At 40.2% G+C, this 20,991-nt stretch overlaps 1 protein-coding gene across 1 annotated transcript; it reads right to left on the reverse strand.

Annotated features, from left to right (window-relative positions):
• Window positions 1-173: 173 nt before the first annotated feature.
• On the reverse strand, window positions 174-20,308 carry LOC144210349 (nipped-B-like protein B). Its single transcript, XM_077736974.1, has 47 exons — window positions 19,699-20,308; window positions 18,293-18,425; window positions 17,823-17,988; window positions 17,509-17,609; window positions 17,109-17,217; window positions 16,880-17,040; window positions 16,667-16,794; window positions 16,232-16,322; window positions 15,378-15,896; window positions 13,421-15,256; window positions 12,727-12,861; window positions 12,504-12,632; window positions 12,348-12,410; window positions 12,125-12,214; window positions 11,758-11,867; window positions 11,590-11,676; window positions 11,152-11,383; window positions 10,912-11,063; window positions 10,730-10,810; window positions 10,456-10,556; window positions 9,973-10,102; window positions 9,803-9,885; window positions 9,542-9,674; window positions 8,970-9,113; window positions 8,769-8,855; window positions 8,470-8,669; window positions 8,292-8,394; window positions 8,033-8,131; window positions 7,777-7,923; window positions 7,559-7,693; window positions 7,382-7,480; window positions 7,248-7,301; window positions 7,053-7,161; window positions 6,420-6,556; window positions 6,203-6,343; window positions 6,037-6,130; window positions 5,766-5,920; window positions 5,503-5,593; window positions 5,238-5,411; window positions 4,974-5,164; window positions 4,613-4,720; window positions 3,950-4,150; window positions 3,452-3,598; window positions 2,917-3,272; window positions 2,186-2,360; window positions 1,896-2,084; window positions 174-864 (listed from the first exon to the last, which is right to left on the reverse strand). Exons 2-47 carry the CDS (start codon window positions 18,354-18,356, stop codon window positions 508-510), a joined length of 8,394 nt encoding a protein of 2,797 aa, XP_077593100.1. The 5' UTR covers window positions 18,357-18,425; window positions 19,699-20,308; the 3' UTR covers window positions 174-507.
• Window positions 20,309-20,991: the final 683 nt, after the last annotated feature.

Here is a 20,991-nt window from a genome sequence, read left to right on the forward strand (position 1 = left end):
TTTTCATTAAACGCGATTGTAAAATGCCACGATTTATTGTTTTATCGCACTTATGTGGGTGTGCATCATAATATCCAATAGCCTCATATACATACATACATTTTTAATTGTTGATCTTGTTCCACCGATATAAACATACATGTGTGCATTGCATAGTGAAATAATTCATCCCATTGTATTTTAAAGTCCAAAAAACACTTTATTAAGAACGTCAATACACTAATTTCCAACAACTGTCATTTTTCTTTTCTTTTTTTCCTTTTTTTTAACAGAATTATTTTCAGATATAAACATTTTTGTACTTCAACTATAATACAGTCGGTGGGAGTAAAAATGAACCGGATTGCTGCACAACAGCGAAGGAGCTCCCACCCAATGTTTACCCAAACATTTTTTTCCGGTGTGATAAACTTCCAACTCGGTCTATTAGGTCCTTATATAGAAAGAGCTTTGAACGTCCCTCTGTTACATATTGGATCTGCGTAGGCCGCCCTGCCCGAGGGGCAACTAATGCTTAGTCCCGTCCTTGGCGGCATAAAGTGCCCGTAACGTCTGTGCCACTTTGTTTGTCAGCTTGTGTCCGCTTGTTAAGGAGATTTTCTTATAAATAATGTCTGATTCCTTGATATTGTCCAACCAAGGCACCTTTTTGCGACCGTCCCGTTTCTTGGCCACAGCCCAGGGCCCGGAGTAGGAACCAGACATCCAGTGTACGCTGTAGCCGCTTTTGGTCTTGTGTACCACCCTGGCGATTTGTGGCCTGTCTTTATATTTGGGACAGCAGATGGCCACCACGTCCGTTACGTCCACGCTCTCGTTCATGTGACCGGGATCCTCTGAATCGTCATCGCCTCGTCGTGATTTCTGCAGGAGAGGCCAAAAGATGTGATCCCGTTATTCGTGTTAGTACTTGTAATTTTTGTGTAACAGGCTCAAATATTGTAGCAGGGAATGGAAAAAATATTGAAAATTGTTGGCTGACAACCATAAAAACTAAGGTTGTAAAGTGAAATAACTCACAATTCTTTTCATTCATTCGTATTCTGGATTGGTGGCCAGCCAATTGCAGGGCACGACCAGATGGTCAACGCTCACAATCATAATTATGGGCACTTTTAAATGTTCAATCAGCCTACCCTGCATGTCATTGGAATGAAGGAGTAAACCATATTACCTGGAGAAAACCCACACAGGCCCAGGCAGAACAACTCCACATAGGAGGACCAACCTGGAATTGAACTATGGGCCCCAGAACTGTGAGGCAGACACACTGACCACTCAACCACCAAACCGCCAATACTTACAATTTCTTTTATTAAAAATGAATGTTGAAGTGAACACATTTTGTGTCGTCCTTTTCTTTTGGTTTAAAAAAAGTGTTTCGCCAAATTCCATTGTTCACCTTTGTCTCTCATTAAATGTGTTTGGGCAAAGGACAATTAAAATTATATTTCTAATGATGTGTAAAACTATATTAAATCAAGAGCATTACTCCTCATTGTGTGTTCATGTAAATTTAAAGGTGCCAACTGGATTTACTTTTCAAAAGCAAAAGTGTAGGTACAGGTTTTGTAGTTCAGCAGTTACTTTAGTCCACATTTTGGTGCTGTCCTTATACTAGGTAGACCAATAAAAGCACTATCCCTACATCTCGTTCATCACCTATTGTGGCAGGTCTTGGAACTGATCTACTGCCATAAACAAGGTATTACTGAACTGTACTCATTTTTCTACTTAAACTGTCAATTGTAATTGCTTGAAATCAATTACCAGACATTTGAAAAAAAACTGTTCCACAACAAACCCCAAAACACTATTTTAGTCATGTTTAGGCCACCAGACATTGATGCATCTTTATGTACCTATGTGTAAATGCATAGAAAACATTTAATTACCAGCGTAGGGTCATCATCGTCACTCTCCTCATCTTCAGACTCGACTGGCGCTGAGTGATTGTTGTGGTTATGGTTTCGAGGTTTGGAGCTTCGTAGAAGTGAGGTTATTGCTTTGTTTCGAGCCTGTGCGCTGTCCTCGCCCTCCTCTTCCTCTTCTTCGCGGTCCAGGTGCTCCATTAGCACTTTGAACTATAAGGCAAAGTCAGTCGAAGGCATTTTAAATGAATCATTAGATGGTTTGAAGGTGTGGAATCAATAAAGGGAATAAATGATTGAAAAGGAATTCTCACATGCAAATACTGTTTGATGATGTCCTTCTTGGTCTCGTGGCTGATGCCTGTGCTGGATGGACCGATTTTTAGGAAGTCTAGAGTCTGGCGAGGGTTGAAGCGCACCTTGGATTTTCTGTTCACAGTCTTGTCGTACACTTTGGCCGATTCCGTCGGCGAGTACTTTTGGATTTTGCTGTTGGGTAAACAAATATTTTTCAACGTGGCACCACCATCATTTTTTTTAATTGAAAAAAAAATGCTAAAAATTGTGATAAACAATTTTGGTCATCAATTTTTGCGAGAATTCAAAAAAAGTATGTACATTTAATTGCTTAATTGACATAAAAAAAACATGCAACTTTTTAGCACGATTTTGGTAGTTTTATCTGAAGTATTTTTTGTTTAATTACAATTGGGACTCTTTAATTTAGAAGTTTTTTGTAGATTTAAATAAATCTTTTTTTGTTGATTAAAATCTCAAGTCAAATCCTAAAAAAAATACTTTAAATAAGGATTTTGCTTTGCGGTTACATTGAAATCATGCCTTTGTTTTCATTTAAAACATGCATTTTATATATTTTTAAAGAGCCACATCATTTCAGGTTTCCCCTCATGTGGTTTGTTTATAACAATACTTGAATCTTTGCATTAAACCACAAACTTTGAGGTTTAATGTGAATCCTAAATTTTGTGTTTGCTTGCGGTTGATTTACATTCAATCTTGTGCACGACCGAGGGTTTTTGCCTACCTGTCTGAGAAGCCAAATAGATTTTTGAGATGTTGTTTGAGCATAAGCAGCAGCAAGATTCCCTGCGAAGCCACGGAAAAGTCCAGAAGAGGCTTGGGGTCCTCGGGGAGCCGGACCATCACCGTGGCCTCGTCATCCATGTCGGACTCAGAATGCGCATTGGCGTTTTCCACCACCTCGTCCTCCTCGCTGCTGCTACTGCTACTACTGCTACTGCTGCCACTGGATTGGCTACTGCTTTCCTCGCTGTCGTCAGAGCTGTCTCGCATCTTCCGAGGCTTTGTCTTCTTCTTCTTCTTCTTTTTCCTCTTCTTCTTTAACTTTTTCGGCCGTGGTATTGGGCCTTTTCTTAAAGACTAAAGAAAAACGCAAAATAGAAATTTTAAAGATAAATACATTAAAATAAACATTTGAAGATGAAAGGCCAAGATGTACACATGTAGACTTCCAATAACACAGTACTGACAATATAATAAATATAACTGAAAGCCCATTTGTAGTCACATTTCGGCCAACAAATTTGAGGTGCTCTCACCTCTTTAAAAGATTGCAGCAGGTTACTCCCGGAGACGGATAGAGTGATGTCCACGTGGTGCATGATGAAAAGAGGCTCTTCCTGCGTCTGGTATGGGAAGCAGGCCAAGTTGTCCGCAACAAATAGCAGCAAGTTCACCTCAATTTTCTGAAGGGCAAAGAAAATATCTATTTAAGTATGTTTAATCAATTAAGACAGTTTTTGGATCAGACACTTATTTTTACCCTATAGAAAAATAATAATAATACACAATGTATCTGTATAACTTTAGTTATTTTAGTTAAGAAGCTGCACTGTTCATTTTCAGGTTGATGTTTCATATAATTCAAAGAAATGACTGGTTTCAGGATAAACAATAAATTTCAAAAGAGGGAAAAAAATCCAAAATGCAAGACTTGTTTGGAAAAATATCCTTGAGATACATTGGCCTTTTTTGGACATAAAAAATTGCGGTAACGCATTATAGTTCTTTTTATGACTTATAACTACTATACTTACAGAGCTGTCGTCAAACATGTTGAGCAGTGAAATGAGGAAGGCTCGCCGATGTTGTCGGTTGCCCCGAACCAATGTGTACAGGTGAGCGCAAAGGGCCACGTCGCTTTCTTGGTGGCGGAAGCCTCGGAGGATGGCCTGTGTGGACCCAGCAATGGCACGCTGGATCTGATAAGACAACTTCAGCCCTGCCACGGCTTTCATCTGTCGATTCATGAATCTGAACTTAGAAACTGACAGTTTTTCAGGGTTTGCACATTTGTACAAGTGAAATTTAAAGCTTTTTAAGAAGACTAAGAACAGAAATGAATGCCAATTCCATGACCAACATTGTCAAAAAATCAGTAACTCCTAAAATGTAAATAAAAATTCCACACAATGCAGTGATATTTAACAATTGAAGCCATACATCCAATGGTTAGCTAAAATATATATGTATTTATCCATCTATAGTACATGTTTCTAATACATGTTTCCAGGGTCACAGTTGGTGTCATCACATTTGTCTAGTCTTGTATTTGCATTATCAATGCTTGTATTGCTGACTAAAGGTGTTGTTCATAACACATATTCTTATGCCCCCAAGCCCACCAGTCCATGTAACCCCCCCTCCAAAAAAACAGAGGGCCCCCTATAATTACTTGAATAATGATTGACCTCACTTACATGAATGAAACCTGAGTATTTCTTATCAATCTCAACAAGTTGTTGATCAGCCTTGTTCTTCATGGTTGGCTCCGGGTCAGTTCCAATGGCAATCAAGTAGGGGACACACTATTAAAAAAAAAAAAAAAAAAACCTTTTCAGTATAATGTCAAATGGCCCAAGTCCCAAATGAATTAATTTTCCTTTTGTACAACAATTTCAATGTAATGGGTTCTTTACACTTTTGCTTTTGGACAAAGTTAACTATTTAAAGGGCCAGTCACCATTTTGGGTAGGCTCTTAAGACAACCCCATTATATTTAACACTTCATGGTTTGTGGTGTGATATGGTTGAAAGAAAGATAGTAACAGAAGTGAGTACCTGCACAGGATGAATGAGGCCCTGACTGAGTGTTAAGGTGATGACACTCAGAGCAAAGTGGCGAACAGTGGACTGCGCGTGCAAGAAGGAGTCCAACACATGCTTCAAGTAGATCTGAATGATGGAGCTACTCATGCCTGATGAGATATCGCCCATCTCCTTTAGATCTTCTTGTTTAGCCTTGTCCTTCCCTGAGTGAAAAAAATCCACATGTTAAGATGATGGAGAAAAGAGCCTCAATCATTAAGCTTGAATTTAACTCACATTCACGGTCGGCCTCTTGCATTCGTGAATCCTCCTCCTGTAGATATGTCTGCATGTTTTTAAGCACCTGAATCTTCAGACTGACTAGAATGTTTTCATCGGACAGGGTGTTGTTGTAAAGAACCTTTACGTCCTGCACGAACATCAGCTCCGGGTGCATGATGAATTGGAACCCTTGAAGTGACAGAAATCAAGATAAATAAGGGAGGGCGATAGACAACATACAGTGATGGACTTTAGTGTGTTAAAAAAAAACCTTAAATACCTAAACCAATCAAGGCCTTGACCCGAACTTCCTCATCTTTGTGCGTTGTAAAGTACAAAAGAAGCTCCAAGATTTTCTCTTTAATGATGAGCTAAAAGACACAATATAAAAGTTTTTGATCAGTATTACTACTCTATCTGGTAAATCTAGATTTGTACATCCATTGACAAAAAAAAAACATTGTATTACATATATGTCATGCTTTTACAAAAAGATATTGAGTGTTAGAAATAAAATGGATAGAAGTAAAGCAGAGTTCCTACCTTGCTGGCACCTTTGAACTCCTCTTGGTCAAAATCAAAGTGCCGACACAAAGCACCAACCGTGAAGAGCGAGCGCAGTAGGGTAGGCTTGTTGGTCACCAAGGTGTCACTGTTGGGGTCCTCTTGATGCTCGGTCTTCAGTTTGGCTAGCGCTCCTATAAATATTAAAATATATATAAATATATATATATTGATCTAACACATGCAATTGCTTAATACTGATGCTGTAATAAAAACGAAGCCAGGACTTCAAACGTGTTATAAGACTTACTATAGAAACGGTTGAAACAAGCCCAAACAAACTTGTAGTTGTGTGTGACCTTGTTTACCACAGCACCGAGACAGCTTATGCAATGCTGCACAACCTGTGAACACAACACACAATTGGCATTACTACCACTTTCAAACAGACCAAGGAGTTTGGAAATGAGTCATACCATCATTCCATATTTGAGTATTAGCTTCATGAGATCTTCTTCAATGACAGTGAGGAAATTCTCACTGGGATTGTCCATTAGAGGCACAATCAGCTCCAGGATCTTGGCAACATTGCAAATCACCATGACGTCATTTTGATTCTGCAACAGCACACACTTTTTAAAAAAAAAGTTCAGTTCTGACAGCGATGTGATACTGTCAACAGTTTGTCCTTACGTTGCACTTGGCATTCAAATGAGGGTGCATGGTCATGGCGTGTTTTACCATCAGCTGCGGTCGAATTTTGGAGAACAAATAGAGCGTAGTGACACACGCCACCAGGCGGTCAGAGCTCACACATTTGTCCTCACACTCTGAAGCACAAACATAAAATACAAACAATGATTTTTAAAAGATACACACATCTATCCATTTATTTTTTTCAACACTGCTTATCCTAGTCAGATTCACGGGATGTCTATCCTAGTTGACAGATACATCTTGAACTGGTTTCCAACCCATCACAGGCCACAATTCTACACAATTTACAGTTTTTGATTATTCTATATAATGTAATTTTGGAAGATGTTGTCCCTGGGCCTGTGTGGGTTTTCTCCGGGTACTCTGCTTTCCTCCTACACCCAAAAATATGCATGGTAGGCTAGTTGAACATTCTAAATTGCCCCAAAGTATGAGTGTGAGTGGCCTGCAATTGGCTAGGAACCAATTCATGGTCTCCAACTTTTGTGAGGATAAGTATACATTCAAACAAAATGAATGTATACATATACCATTAAAATGTGGTTAAACTAATACGTCTTTATGGTTGAAATTACTATTATTTGAAGCAAACACAAACTTCTCATTTACCTGGAACTGACTCCTCATATTTCATTATGTGCTCCACAAGATTGTCCACCAGTTGACTGCAGGCCTTTTTAGCAGGTTTGTATGAAGCAGCTTCTTCTGATTTAAGGAGCTAAGATTGGAGAACATCCATTAAAAATAAGGCAGTATATCCTAAATCACAGAAAGACATGATCAAATCTAACTGGAAAAGCTTACATTCTGCAGGAGTTGCTCAAACCAATCATAGCCCGAATCTTTACACGCAAGCACCTGAGTTGAAATACAAAGTGTTACAAAATGATCAAAAACGCGAAACCAAAAGCACTTAGCCAAATCAAGTAACTACCTACCACATCAGTGACGTTGAGAATTTTTCTGATCATTGCATCTTTGTCATGGCTGGAAGTGGGGGTGAACCAGATTTTCTGGAAGGTCTCATTCACCAGTTTCTGATGGAGCCATATAAGCTCAGATAAATAACATTGAATAAAACAAAGCTCCAAAGTCAAATCTTGATTTAAACAAACCTTAATCCCCTCCTCATCGTTGACCCTTCGGATCATCTTGACACACATCTCCGTGATTTTGTGGAAGTCCGGCAGCCCCAGACAAATATCCCTAAGGATCTTGATGACTCTTTTTCGCACGCTGATACCTGTGTCCTGTTAGGATACAAAGAAAAAGTAATTTTTTACTGTACTTTTGACTGTAATGAAAATACATTTGACTTTCATCATAAAATTACCAATATCCTCTCGATGAGCATATCATAGTACTGCTCGATGAGCTCAGGTCGACTGAGCACAAAGCGTCCGACGAGCTCCACGGCAGCCTCTCGTACGCTAGTGGAGTTATCCATGAGACGACCGTGAACACCACGCTGCATATCAGGCTGTGGGGAGAAAAATGTAAATTTACGCTTGAAGAGAAAGTGACCACTGGACTAAAATGATTCTACAGTGTCAGTAAAATACAAAACAATCATTCGGGGATAGACTCACCCTTGCGAGAATACTTGGATCCACAGCCACAACCTCTGAGAGACACTTCATGGCTTTCGTTCTGACTGCGATGGCGCTCTCACCGAGCACTCGGAGGATCTACACATAACAGAATGTGTTAGCAACCCGCTACATAAAACCAAACTCTCATGTGGAGAGCAGAAAAATCCTTATTTTAAGAGCAGTGGAGTCACAAATTCAGTTTTTAACCATTGAACATCAGTAATACTATATCTGGTTTTATGTGACACTACTTTACCTGTGATAAATAAATGTCAAAGTTCTGTGAAAACGGCCTCATAGAGGCCAGGTATTGGACAATCAGGCAAGAGTCTTTGTAGTCTACTGTCTCAGAGCTGATCCTATAATAAAGATGAGTGTTTAATAAAGGAAAAACGAAAGGATAACTTGATGGCAGAAAATAGAGAATTTTTTACCTGGTGTGAGAATTCCTAATTACTTTCCGGAGAAACTTTTTGCGCAATTCAGCTCTCTGCACAATTTCCTCGGCGGAGTCGAGGTCTCTGGCGGCGTATGAAAGTTTGTCGTCTTCGTCATCGTTGTGCAACTTCAAGGCCTTGTCTGCCTCGCTCGTGACATCCCTGTACCACTGGGCGATGTAGAAATTCCTGGCAAACTGTGTCAGGCACCAAGGCAAGCAATGAGCGTCCAGTTTTGAGTTGAGCACCGGGGGACTAATTAATTCCAATGTATAGGACTTATTACACGTGCTCACCACGAGAGAAGAATTGATTTCACTGCTCTCCTCTATGTAGCTCAGCAAGGCCTTCTGAAGTTGCTGTGTCTCATCATTGCCGGGATACTGAAAAAATTAGATTAGATAATTGTATTCATCCCTTATTTGGGAAATTTCATTGTCACAGTAGCAAGAAGGTGAGAATACAGACACAGCAAAAGACAAAATATATCTTTGTACCTCTTTGAGAATGCGGTCGATGGCCTTTTGGTCCAGATTGCTATCGACAGCGTCCTTGCGCAGGCGAGAGGCAACTGTCCCAAGGTAGTCCAGCGAGGCCACTCGGAGCGCCATCTCCGTCTGCTTGTTACTAAACTGGTGCACCTGAAGGATACGAACACAGACAAAACAACAAGGTAACATCAGAGGCTGTTTAAAGATTTTTTTTTGGGGAATGCTTTATTTTGGGCAACAACAAGAATAGTCAAGGCATTAATAATAATAATAGAATTTACTCAGTAAGCAGCAAAAGAAGTAAGATAAAGCTTGTTGAAACCTACCCCTCAATTTATCAAGTAAGAATTAGTCTTCCATATTACAAGTCCCATATTTACAAGAAAAATAAAAACAAAAGTACTACATAAAAGGAAAAATAAACTAACTAAAGAGGAACTGGCCAATACAGTGAAAAAATCTTTTAAAAAAAGAATGGGCGACTCAAACTCCTTTACTCTTTCTATACCCTGTGAAATCACCTTATCGCTTATTAAATGGATAATGAGTGATTCAATGGTGAGAATGAAGTCACTTACCAAAAGGCGACCCAGCAAACTGAGCAGCAGTTCAGAGGCAGGCCACTCGGGTTTGTTGACGGTTGACAAGAGGTCATGGACAAAGTTCTCAAATAAAGGTCTGAAGTCATCCTCTCCCTGCTTACTACCACACCTGACACACCCACAAAAAATGTTCAAGACAATGATTCAATGTTAAAACGTGGACCAAGAATTTGCACCAAGAATTTAATTAAACATTATTTTTTGTCTTTAAACACTGTAAGGCAGTAATTGACTTACTTCTTTAGAAACACTGACAAGAAGTTCTGAGCTGTCCTCATAGCAGTCTCATAGGAATTGGTGATGAGGACGTCTTTGTCCACCTGCAAGAATTCAACTATTAAATATATAATACACAAAAGATATAGACAGATCTTAGTAGAAAACTACAACTATTTCTTGCAGCTTACCTTCTTATTGTGTTCATCTTCCCCATCTTTTGTGGAGGGGAGCTGTACCACACACTGGATGAGCTGAAGAACCAAGGCAGTGACCATCTGAATTTGCTTGCCGCTTCCATCTGAACTTCTACCATGTAATCTAAGGGGCAATAAAAGAGTCATTTAAATTGGGTCATAAAGTCTTTTCACATGAGCCACTAGCCACAAGTTTTATCATTTTAAGGAGGATTATAACAGCCAGCAAAATGGCTTTACAAATTCCAGCAAGAAATTAGAATTTTTTGTCTGTGTCAAAAATCCGCAAACAAAGTGGATTTAAGAGAACCAGTTTTCATTTCAGTAGCCGGCCCTCTGCAGTATATTTACTTTTTGCTACTCTGTCCAAACTGGCCACTAAAGCCCCCTCCCACTACACAATGAATGCTACTACAGCTAGTGTGAAAAAGCCTTTACGCTCATCCTCTATTCAACAGAGTTATCATTATTTTATACCTAAAGTTTCTCAGGTTGCGTTTACTGGATGGCAGCCTGGCCAATGAGTTGAAGATTTCTTCAAGAATAAGCTGCCTGTGCTTCCTGTATCGAGAGAATACCTGTAGAAAAGAAACATTACATTTTAAATCTCTGGTAAGCAACAATTTGTATAAATCAAGTACTAATATTGATTAAAACACATTGAGAGGCATCTAGTAAATGGATTTGAATGTAAAAAATAATCCATTAAGTCTGTCACAAAACACAGTTGTATGTATGGCATCACACTTACCGCGGTCACTAATGCAATGGCACACAACTGCAGCTCATTGACATTTTCCACAAAGAATGGAGTGATACCTAAGTTTGACACCTACATGGTGGGCATCAAAACATAAATCGGTTGACATTGACAATCCGATACTTGTTCATCATCCATCATAAAAAATTATAAACACAATTGAAAAGTATCACCTGCAGAATTGTTGTATCGGTGAGCAGCTGGATCTCTACTAGCTCTGACAGGCTGCTGATGATGTCACACACTTTGCCGTAAAGAACGAGTACTGTCTTCTGTTTATGGCCTGATAATTTTGCTTTCTTGCCTTTGGAATTATGTCCACCACCTTAGATAAGAAATATATGTATATCATAAACACATTTTAATGCCTTTGAAAAAATCCTGATGATGACACAGATGATGGGTATACTGACCTCCGTGGGAATCGACCCTGTACGCTGGATCGTACTGAGGGTACAAGGAGTTTTGCAAATGAAACTTGGTGTACTGCAATACCCGCTCAATGACATCTTCAATGAAAACCGCCTTGGACACGCGTGGCGAAGTCATAATGTTGAGCGCCGTCAGACAGGCGTCGGCAGACTTTGTCACCCGCTCTAAGATGAGGTCACGCCACAGACGTTCTTCATCCATGGAGTCGTTACCCTTTAAAATTATATGACTAATTAAAAAGAGCTATACAATAAAGCATTATTATAGATGTGTCCATTTAAAAATAATGTATGATAATGAACTGTACTATATTATAGTATGCAAGTGGGCAATATAACCATATTGGCGTCTCCAGTAACTTGTTTTGAATCCAAAAATACAAAATGTCAGACTAATTAGAAATAAGCTTGATAACTTACATGGTTTATTAATGTGGACAGTTTGACACTGTCCTGAATATTCTTTTCCAGGATGTTCATGAATTTCACTAATTTCTCTGATGAAACCTATGGACAAGAAGCAAGTAGAAATGAATTGCTAATATCACCAATGATCATTTCAAATGTACTAGGACATACTCCACCTACCTTATGAAAGATGCCCATATCTTTCAGCTTTGCCGAATCACTTCCTATCTCGCTCAGCTGTTGCTTTCCGAGGAGCAGCTCCTGTGGTATTTCATCATCATCGTCTTCATCTATATGAGGACACATGGGTACAGGATGAATTAAATTCTTATTTCAAGGCACCACTGTATATTGTTTAGGTTATTGCAATATGCAACCCTAATCACTTTTATGCCCTTTACAGACTCTGGTCCTATACTGTGACCCCTTGTCCTTTCCAAGAAATACCATGACATGAACTCATATCTCATAATCTCACATAGTGAAAACATTTCAAATTCTGAGTAAGGCATAAAGTGAGTCAATTATTCTCAAAAAACGTGTTCACCTGCAGCAGTGAGGTCCATGTCCTCCAGACTTTCCAGAATGTTGTCCACAGTGGCAGAGAATCTCTTGAATGTGGACGAGTCCATCAAATCTATGTATAATGGAGTAATTGCAAAAAAAATAGGAATTATGCTTTTGTCCAAAGTTGTTTCAAAGCCATATGGGCTACATATTCAGAATAAGTGGTTAAGACTCAAATATAAAAGTTCATAATATCTACATACCTTCAGTTCGCATTTTTTCATAAGCCTTTCTGTCTTTATGTTTTTTCTTCAGTTTTTTGGCCACTGGAATATAACAAGAAATCAACAACAACATTCATATCAGCATATAAAACTAAAGAAGTAGACAGAAAATTTTGCAATTCCCAAGTTACTCACCATCACCTGAATTTGGCATTAGACTACTGTCACTTTCGCCTGAGCTCCAGTCCTGTTGACGTGAACGACCTTTTTTTGAATCCCCCTTCCACGATTTGTTCGGATCTTTCCTCCGTTTTTTCTTTGTCGCTAAAATTACACAAAACACAACAGTGTTACAAAATGTATCTCTTACTGTATCAAAAAATAAAGATACAATTGTGTTTAAAACGGAAAGAAATACCCTCAATGTCCGAGTTGTCACTGTCGTTGCAATGATCACTTTCTTCCTCCTCTTCATCAGAGTCTACAATGCACTTGGAAGTTTTACTGATCATGCTGTGCCGTCTCTTGTTGGCCTTGTCATTAAATGATGCCTCTGTCGGGACAAAGTGGGATTTTTTAATTGGAATATCTTAAGAAAAATCATGGCACGTGGTATTTCTGAGATTCTGTATGAAAGGATCGTCTGATGGATTGCACATTCCCATAAGGTGTTGCCTGCAGGTATACAAATTCAAAAAGGAAGTCATGTGAGCAGTACAACAAGGAAGTGTGCCTATAGCAGTCTAGTTTGTCATCCCTAGGTAAGATGACCGCGCTGTGAGCGAGCAAAGGCAGGCACAAGGGTGTGCTGCCAGTAAACCATTAACATTTACTGCATGCGTAAATTTGAGTCTTGAATTCAGCCAACCTGATTTTTGAGAAAATAAATTGTTCATACAGTGAGTACTGGTTACTACCCAGGTCATTCTAAGGGCCCTCATACACAAACACTCAGGTAAATCATAGGGAGCCGTATAGGGAAATGCTCATTAAATAGCCCATTCATACCTTTGGACAATTGAGTCTTCTGTTAACCTTGAACATTTGGACATTGATAACATTAAAAGTCAATTGGAAATAAATCCATCCAAGAGAAATTTGGAAAGTCATACCGCTTGATCTGTGAGTAGAATCTGATTTCCGACACCTGTACATTTCCTTCAGTTCTTTCCTGATGCTCCGTATGTCAGCAATGTTCAGTTTCTGCAGCATTACAACAGGTTTGACGCCTTTGTTGAGGTTTTCGATCAGCGACCTCCTCTCCAGCAGAACACGAGGCTCTTTCCAGACGTCGACCAAGCTGCCCGCCAGGGGGAAAGCTTTATCGACTACTTCCCGTTTCACTTTAGGAATCACAAAGTTTTTCAGCATTCCAGAGTTCCCTCCTAGCAAGTAAGAGGGAAATTCACATTTTTTTTTCTCAGATAAAAGTTGTTTGCCTTCATCACCCCCTTTCTTCTCTTTTTTATTTTGGAGTGTTGGAAAATGTGATTTTTCTGTCCTTTCGTGCCCACTAAGGTCACTGGAGTGTCTGCTACCATCTTGCCTGATTCTACTATCCTTGTCCTTATTGGGTATCCTATTCGGAGACAAGTCCCGTTTGTTGTGGTTATCTCTCGACGCCTTGTGTTTTCGAATGGCGTCTTCTCTGACTCTTTCTTTGCTTTCATCCGTCTCTCGTTCCCTATTGCGCTCCTTCTCTCTAATTTTGTCTTTTTTATCCCGATCTTTCTCCTTTAATCTGTCTTTATTCATTTCTGGCTCCCTAAATCGATCTTTCTCCTTATCCAGTTCCTTATTCCGTTGTTTTTCTTTTAATCGCTCTTTCTCCCTATCCACTTCTTTATGTTGCTCCTTTTCCTTTAATCGATCTCTCTCCTTATTGGGATCCTTATCCTTTAATCGATCTCTCTCCTTATCGGGCTCCTTATCCTTCAATCGATCTTTCTCGCTATCTAGTTCCTTATCTTGTGCTTTCTCCTTAAATCGATCTTTTTCCCGGCCTTGCTCCCTGTCCCGCTCTTTCTCCTTAAAGTGATCTCTCTCTGGGTCTTGACCCTTTTCCCTGACTCTGTCTTTGTCTCGAATTCTATCCTTTTGTTTAAGTCGATCTTTTCCGTGATTCTTTTCCCTAGCTCGATCTTTATCCCGATCTCTAACTGGGACTCTCTCCTCACGGTCTTTGTCTTTCTCCTTTACCCGATCTTTTACTCCATCCTCCTCACCCTCCTTTCCCTTATCTCTTTCTTTATCCCTATTTCTGCCTGTATCCTTTTGTCTAATTTTGTTTTTATCTCTTATTTTTTCCCTGTCTCTGTCTTTTTCCTCAACTAATACTTGGTCTATGTCTTTTTCCATGTCTTGATCTTTCATCTTCTTCTTCTCCCTGGCTTTGTCCTCATTATGAAAACCCTGGCTACGTTCTGCCTTGCTGGCTGATTTTGGGGCCTCCGCTTGACAATGACCATTGTCGGTCTTTTCCTCCCTGTTCCGAGAATCGGGAATCCTCTGTTTCAGTTTTGGCGAGTCTCCGACCTTTCCCTCCGATTTGCCACTGTCCATTTTGTGTTTGGACTTCCGCTGATTTTCATTCTTCTCCTTCCAACGGATATCTGAGGTGGACTTCCCCAAGTCCTCTGGTGGCTTATCGGTAATGGGACGTTGGCAGGCGTTGTTTTTCTCCACTTCTGTCTCGGGATCCAAGCGCTGACTATGCTCATCACTTTGCTGTTTGGGTTCCAAAACCACGACGGGCTGCCGTGATCCTCGGCCAGCCCGCTGCAAATCAATGCTGACCATTAGTGCAGGACGACTGGAACCGTTAGTTGCCGTATTTGACTTTTTGGGTGTCAACTGGCTGCTGGCATTTCCCGTTTGCAAACCTTCACTAGGGTCGACTCCTGGTTCCTGAGGATATGAGTCTTGCTTGCGTTTTTTCAGCGGTTTGTCTGTAAAATGAAAAGTCCCTTAGCATATGAAATAAAGACCGCAATAAATTAGATAAAAAATGTGCGTGAAAAATGTGTCTTGTGGAAAACACTAATCTCAGGCATATTAACTAGAAGGTACCTTTATCTTGAACTTCTTTGGACCATCGCTCCCTCTCACTGACAGATTCTTGTTCGGTTCTTTCGATCTCTGCTAGGGCATCACTGTCGGCTTCTGCATCGTCCAGCAGTATCGCGGTGGAAATTGCAGCATTCTCATTTGGCTGTAACACCGTCTGTTGACAGTTTGGAGGCTCCTCTTCGGAAAACTTCAACGGCATGTCATGCTCAACACTCGGCAATGTGTTTTTACTGTTCGTCAGGTACGCTTGCTGTTCCACATCTGTCCTGGGAGAAGGCTCTCCGTGCTGTTCTTTTTCTGCGGGCTTCACTCTGGATAGCTTTAATGTCAACCTGGCTGAGTCTTTGACCGGAGAGCTCACAATGTCATACAAGGCGTTTTTCTCTATGTGGTCACTGTTCGTCTTGCTCCTTTGTTTCTGCTTCTTTTTGCGCTCAGCAGAAGATAGCAGCATGTTGGGAGTTGCACTGGCCGGGATATCGGAAGGAGCTGACTGCATGATGAGTAGAGGTCTGGACCCTACGAAGGCCAACAACACAGTGGTGAGGTTCAAACAATGCAAAGAAGTGATACTTCTTTACATAGTTTTGGGACAAGGATACAGTGGAACTCAGGTAATTGCATAATATAAAACACACCCAATTAGTTTTTGTATTTGGCACTTGAATCAAAACTAAGAGTTACATTAATTTGACACTTACAAAAATAGCCCATGTAGTTATCAAAGGCTCAAATGGCGACATTTATTAATTTGCAAAAAATTGTAAACCATAATATCTATATGAAATGGGCCATGAACCAAAGTTTTCACTGTATCTTGTCTACTTGTCTTATTCATTTCAACAGCAACGTACATTTAGATGGTTCTTCACTCTCATCTGGGGAGCAGACAGATTGTGGCGACTTGACAGGAAACAAGGCAGCCATCATGGAGTGCTCATTTTCCTGTGAAAAAACACAATGTTAATTGTGATTTTCTTTTGGTCTCAGCATTAATGGCTTTCAAGGATTAATAGAGGGTAAAGTTGAAATTTCCCCACAAGATTAGAGTAGGGATATTTTTAACACACATTTTATGCTTTATACGAAAAAATCTCCTCTCACAATATGGGCGTTTTATATCATGATATCGATATACAATGATACAATACATTTTGACTGAGTTGGTGAAAAAACCACACAGCACTAATAACATTTTTAATTACAAGAAAGATGTTTTTTGTCTCTAAAATTATATGCTTTAATTTCTGTTATCATTTTCCAGTGTGCCTTAATGTTTTTTTTTGTACCTCGTTTCCAAGTCTGTGCGCAACATTGACATAGTCGTCATCTGAGCCTGATTTGGCGTGATGATTGGAAGCATTACTGGATAGCTGTGCTGACACCTTGTTGTGGAGAGTCCTAATATTACCCCCAACTGGAACAGAAAGGAAACAATGGCCCATGCATTATCATGTGTAATGATACAATGTGCCTACTTTTAGAATGAGCAGGGAGCCCACCTTGCTGTGTCTGCTGGTGTTGAGAGTAGCTGGGTGGACTGTATTGCATGTAATCAGCAGGACTCTGAGGAGTGTAGGGACTCGGAATGGGACTATTTGAATGCTGCTGCTGCTGTGATATGAATCGAGCTCTCGACCCGGACTGCGTTGAGCTGAAACATCTGAAAAATGATACAATGTTGTTTTATTTATTTGAAATTGCAGCGGATACACTTTACCACGATCTTACCCAGAGGTCCTCTGAGGGACTGGGGACTGCTGATAATTTGGTGCTGGACTCCTGTGCACTTGACTTGGAGAAATTTTATACTGTTGTACCGCTGGTTGTTGGATTACACCTGAGTGAAATTGGAAGGGTAAAAAACAAAAGGACAAACATTTAAAACTTCACATGAAAGATCCAAGATTACGCAAGATACACAAATGTGTGGCAAGTGAGTCTTTACGATAATGTACAGTGTTACTACAATGCAACATCCCATCCCCTTTTCCCTTAAATGCTTTGTCCCTTGTTGAATGTGTTTAGAGTGGATGAAAGCAACATTTTAAAAGTACAATAAGCGCTTTGCATACCAAATGTGACTTATTTCTGTTTTGTGTATACATGATGAATCTTAGCAAGGTCATACTTTTGTCCCGGAAGATTTTGGGATTTCTGGACAGCAGAGTTTGCAAGAGCACAGGCATGTCACCCTCGGGCTCATCGTTCCCCAAGTTGTCTTTCAGCTCTCTGTGAAGCAAATAACAGTCACCAGTGACAATTGGCTATTTTCAGGACACACCTCATTAAGGCAAACCGAATATTTAGATTTTTAATCTCGACTAATTTACTCTGATTCAGTACTATACCTGTATCAACTACACTTTGATGAATATCAAATTATTGAATATTATTGAAAATCTCAAGGATCGGATTCAGGCCAAGTCGCAAAGCACTACTTACATGTGTTCTGTGGACACCTGGTTGAGGCCATGTGCCAACTGAGTCACCAGATTTTCGTCGCGACACACCAACAAGCTGCTGACCTCTTCGGAGATCCGTCCATTGTAGAGCAGACTCTTGGCGGTGGTGGCAGGGAGAGGTGACGGCAGTGGAAGTTGGTTCAAAACTACACAAGGTGAAACAAATTACATTTTAAAGCCTGCTTTGAATTGGAAAAAAATAACAATTTATTCTTTTCATTTGTTTGTTATTCAAACTGCAAAGTCTGCAGGCTGCTTTGGGATGGTTTCCTCAAATACATTTTTAAACTCGGGCCATATTTTATCCAGCAGACAAGATGATGCTTTGTGTCTTTGCCAGGCAATTGTGTAAAGTCTTGCTCCGGAGATTTTTCAGCCTATTGTCGCAAGTACTTGTCTACAAATAAAGCTTTCATTACAATTAAATTTAAATGACAGGGGTGCACTTACGGTCTGTGAGGCTTGCGATTCCAGCGAGAGTAGTGATGGGAACATGAGGCATATCACCATTCATACTGAAGATGAGGACAAAATGCTGTTCGATATCACCAAGGGGCTTCCGGTACCTCACATCTCCAAAATACTGTTAGGAAATAAAATCATATATATTTTTTAGATGCGGTAGGAAACACTTTGACAAGAATCTTAGGGTGACAATTACACGGTTATGTACGTCATTCCTTGTTTCTCTTCTGTGGCAAGGGGTGTTAAAGATAAAAAAAATCTTAGTATGAAATCTTTTCAATATGTATTTGAATCTATTATGCCCTCATATGTGGCAGTCAGGTCAATTAAAATTACCAATTCCCATCCTTGTTCCTGTATGTGTACCTTTTGTGACATTTTTAGGAACTTTACTTTTCTAATATAGTAATTATGTATGTTGTTGTGGCTCTGCTTTTGTTCAATTACACAAATGGAGGTTTATTTGTGAGAAAAGCATTGTGACTAGGTCATGTTATTTTTATTTCATTTGCATATGGCAATGTACCCACTTGTATCATTGATGTTCTACTTATTCTTAGTTATTTGTTCATTTTTACATAAAATATGTATAAATATTTTTATTTATTATTATATTCTCATGTAAAACTCTGCTGTGGGGAAACATGAATATAGATGATACAATTAATATTGTCAAATATTATGTACAGTATATGGACAATTTCTAGACAAATGCATGACAATTATGACCTTTAAAGTTCAGATTTCTTTGCAGAAATACTAATTCAATTGTGTATATTCTGGAATACAAGACTTACATAGGTATTAAATAATTACTTATATGTTACTAAGAAATTCAGTATATTATGGCTCCCGGTATTCCTGGAGTATGATGGTGATCATTATGAATATTATTTATTTTTATTTATATTTATTACTAGAATATAATAGTGTGGAGGCCTTCCAAGCCAGGCTGCTCGGGAACTTCTATGTCAGTGCCAAAGGTGCTTCTCCCACAAACGTTTTCATCCTCCTGTGAGCGGCATTTAGCCCCTCCGTAATAGACATGCTTATTGCAACGTAATAACGCCCGTGCATTGTGCTTGTAAACAATCACGGAACCCAACGGTGTCCCTGTGTTGAGTTAGCTTAGCACGTCCGCGCTAACAACAAAACAAGAAAGGATGGCCATTTCAGTCGACCATGTCTCAATTCCTGCCTTTTGTTACGCAGTCAGACTAAGATATTTTTCCGGGGGACACTCCGATGCATGTGTAACGGCGTTAAATCAGCTTCTCGCCTCTTGTCAGTACCTAAACGACTTTTGTTTCCTTGAGTTAAACGTCGTAGTAGACGTATAATACGAGCGGAGCCTGCAAAAGTAAGTCGGGGTTAGCCGGCTAGCAACATACCGGAGATGTAGCTAGGCTAGCTGGCTAGGTCGAGACGTAAGTTGCATCCCCGGCACCGGATCGGAACCAGCTAGCTGCCTTAGCCGCGCGATTTCTCGGCCGGGTTAAGGTGGGCGTCTGGGGGTCTCGCTCGGAGTCAGCGCTGGCCTTCAACGGCGCATCTCCACCTCCTCCCTTCCCTCACAAAATCTCGGTGCCGCTCGCTCGATCGCTCACCAGAGGAGCGTAACCCAGTCCCGACCGCTAGGGAGGAAAGGCAAAGGGGGCTACAAAAGCACCAATTCGTCGTCCGGGCGCGTCCGTCCGTCCGTCCCGGGTCTGGTGGAGCTGGAGAGCGGCTCTTCCAGAGGGAGGGCCGCCCGGTGTGCACGATCAAGAGGTGATGCGGCTCCTGTGTGTGTTGGATTTCTATCCAGCCGTATTTACCTCGGGATGTGATGAGAAAGAAAGTGGCTGTGGTGGTGTAGAAGGTGGAGGAGGAGGCAACGGTGGTGGTGGTGGTGGTGTTGGAGGGGGAGGAGCGGGAGCCGGAGCAGCAGCAGCAGCAGTAGGGTGGCAGCTGGGCAGCTGGAGAGGAGATTCGAGCTCCCTCTCTGTCCCGCCGTCCAAACACCTCCCGCCCGGCTCGGCCCCCCAGAACAGGGATGCTGGGGGCGCGGAGGAGAGCACGCGCAGGACAATCACCCAACTATCATGACCATCATCAGACACTTGTTATACCTTTATAGTATGTAATGTAACGTAATGTAATGTAATGCAATGTAATGCTATGTAATGAAATGTAATGTCATGTAATGCCATGTAATGTAATGTTATGACATGTAATGTCATGTCATGTAATGAGTGTTATGGTGTGTTGTGTTGTTGTGTTATTTATGTACGCGAGACATATTGTCTATATTTTCTTAATTCTGTATTTACCTCCTTTTTTTTATTTAGGATTTTTGCCATTGTTACAATTGTAACTCTTACTAGTAATTTTGGTTGCACTTGTGAGGATAAGATAAGATAAATGATTGAATGTGGGGCCATTTGAACTTGTTAGTTATTATTCAAATGAAAAACATGATGGAATGATGGAATGAATCGAATGCTTTTTATTGTGAGTAGGATGAAATGTAAAGCTTTCACCACGAAGTGTACAAATAACAAAAACAAACAAAACAGACAAATAAATAATAAATAAGTTGTATAGTCACAAGTCGACAAGTGCACAAATAACAACAAACAAAGAAATAAACAATCAATAAGTAATAATAAATACTCATCATAATACTTGATTACATATCACTT

The sequence above is a fragment of the Stigmatopora nigra genome, chromosome 17, assembly GCF_051989575.1.
Source record: "Stigmatopora nigra isolate UIUO_SnigA chromosome 17, RoL_Snig_1.1, whole genome shotgun sequence".
Classification (NCBI taxonomy): domain Eukaryota; kingdom Metazoa; phylum Chordata; class Actinopteri; order Syngnathiformes; family Syngnathidae; genus Stigmatopora; species Stigmatopora nigra.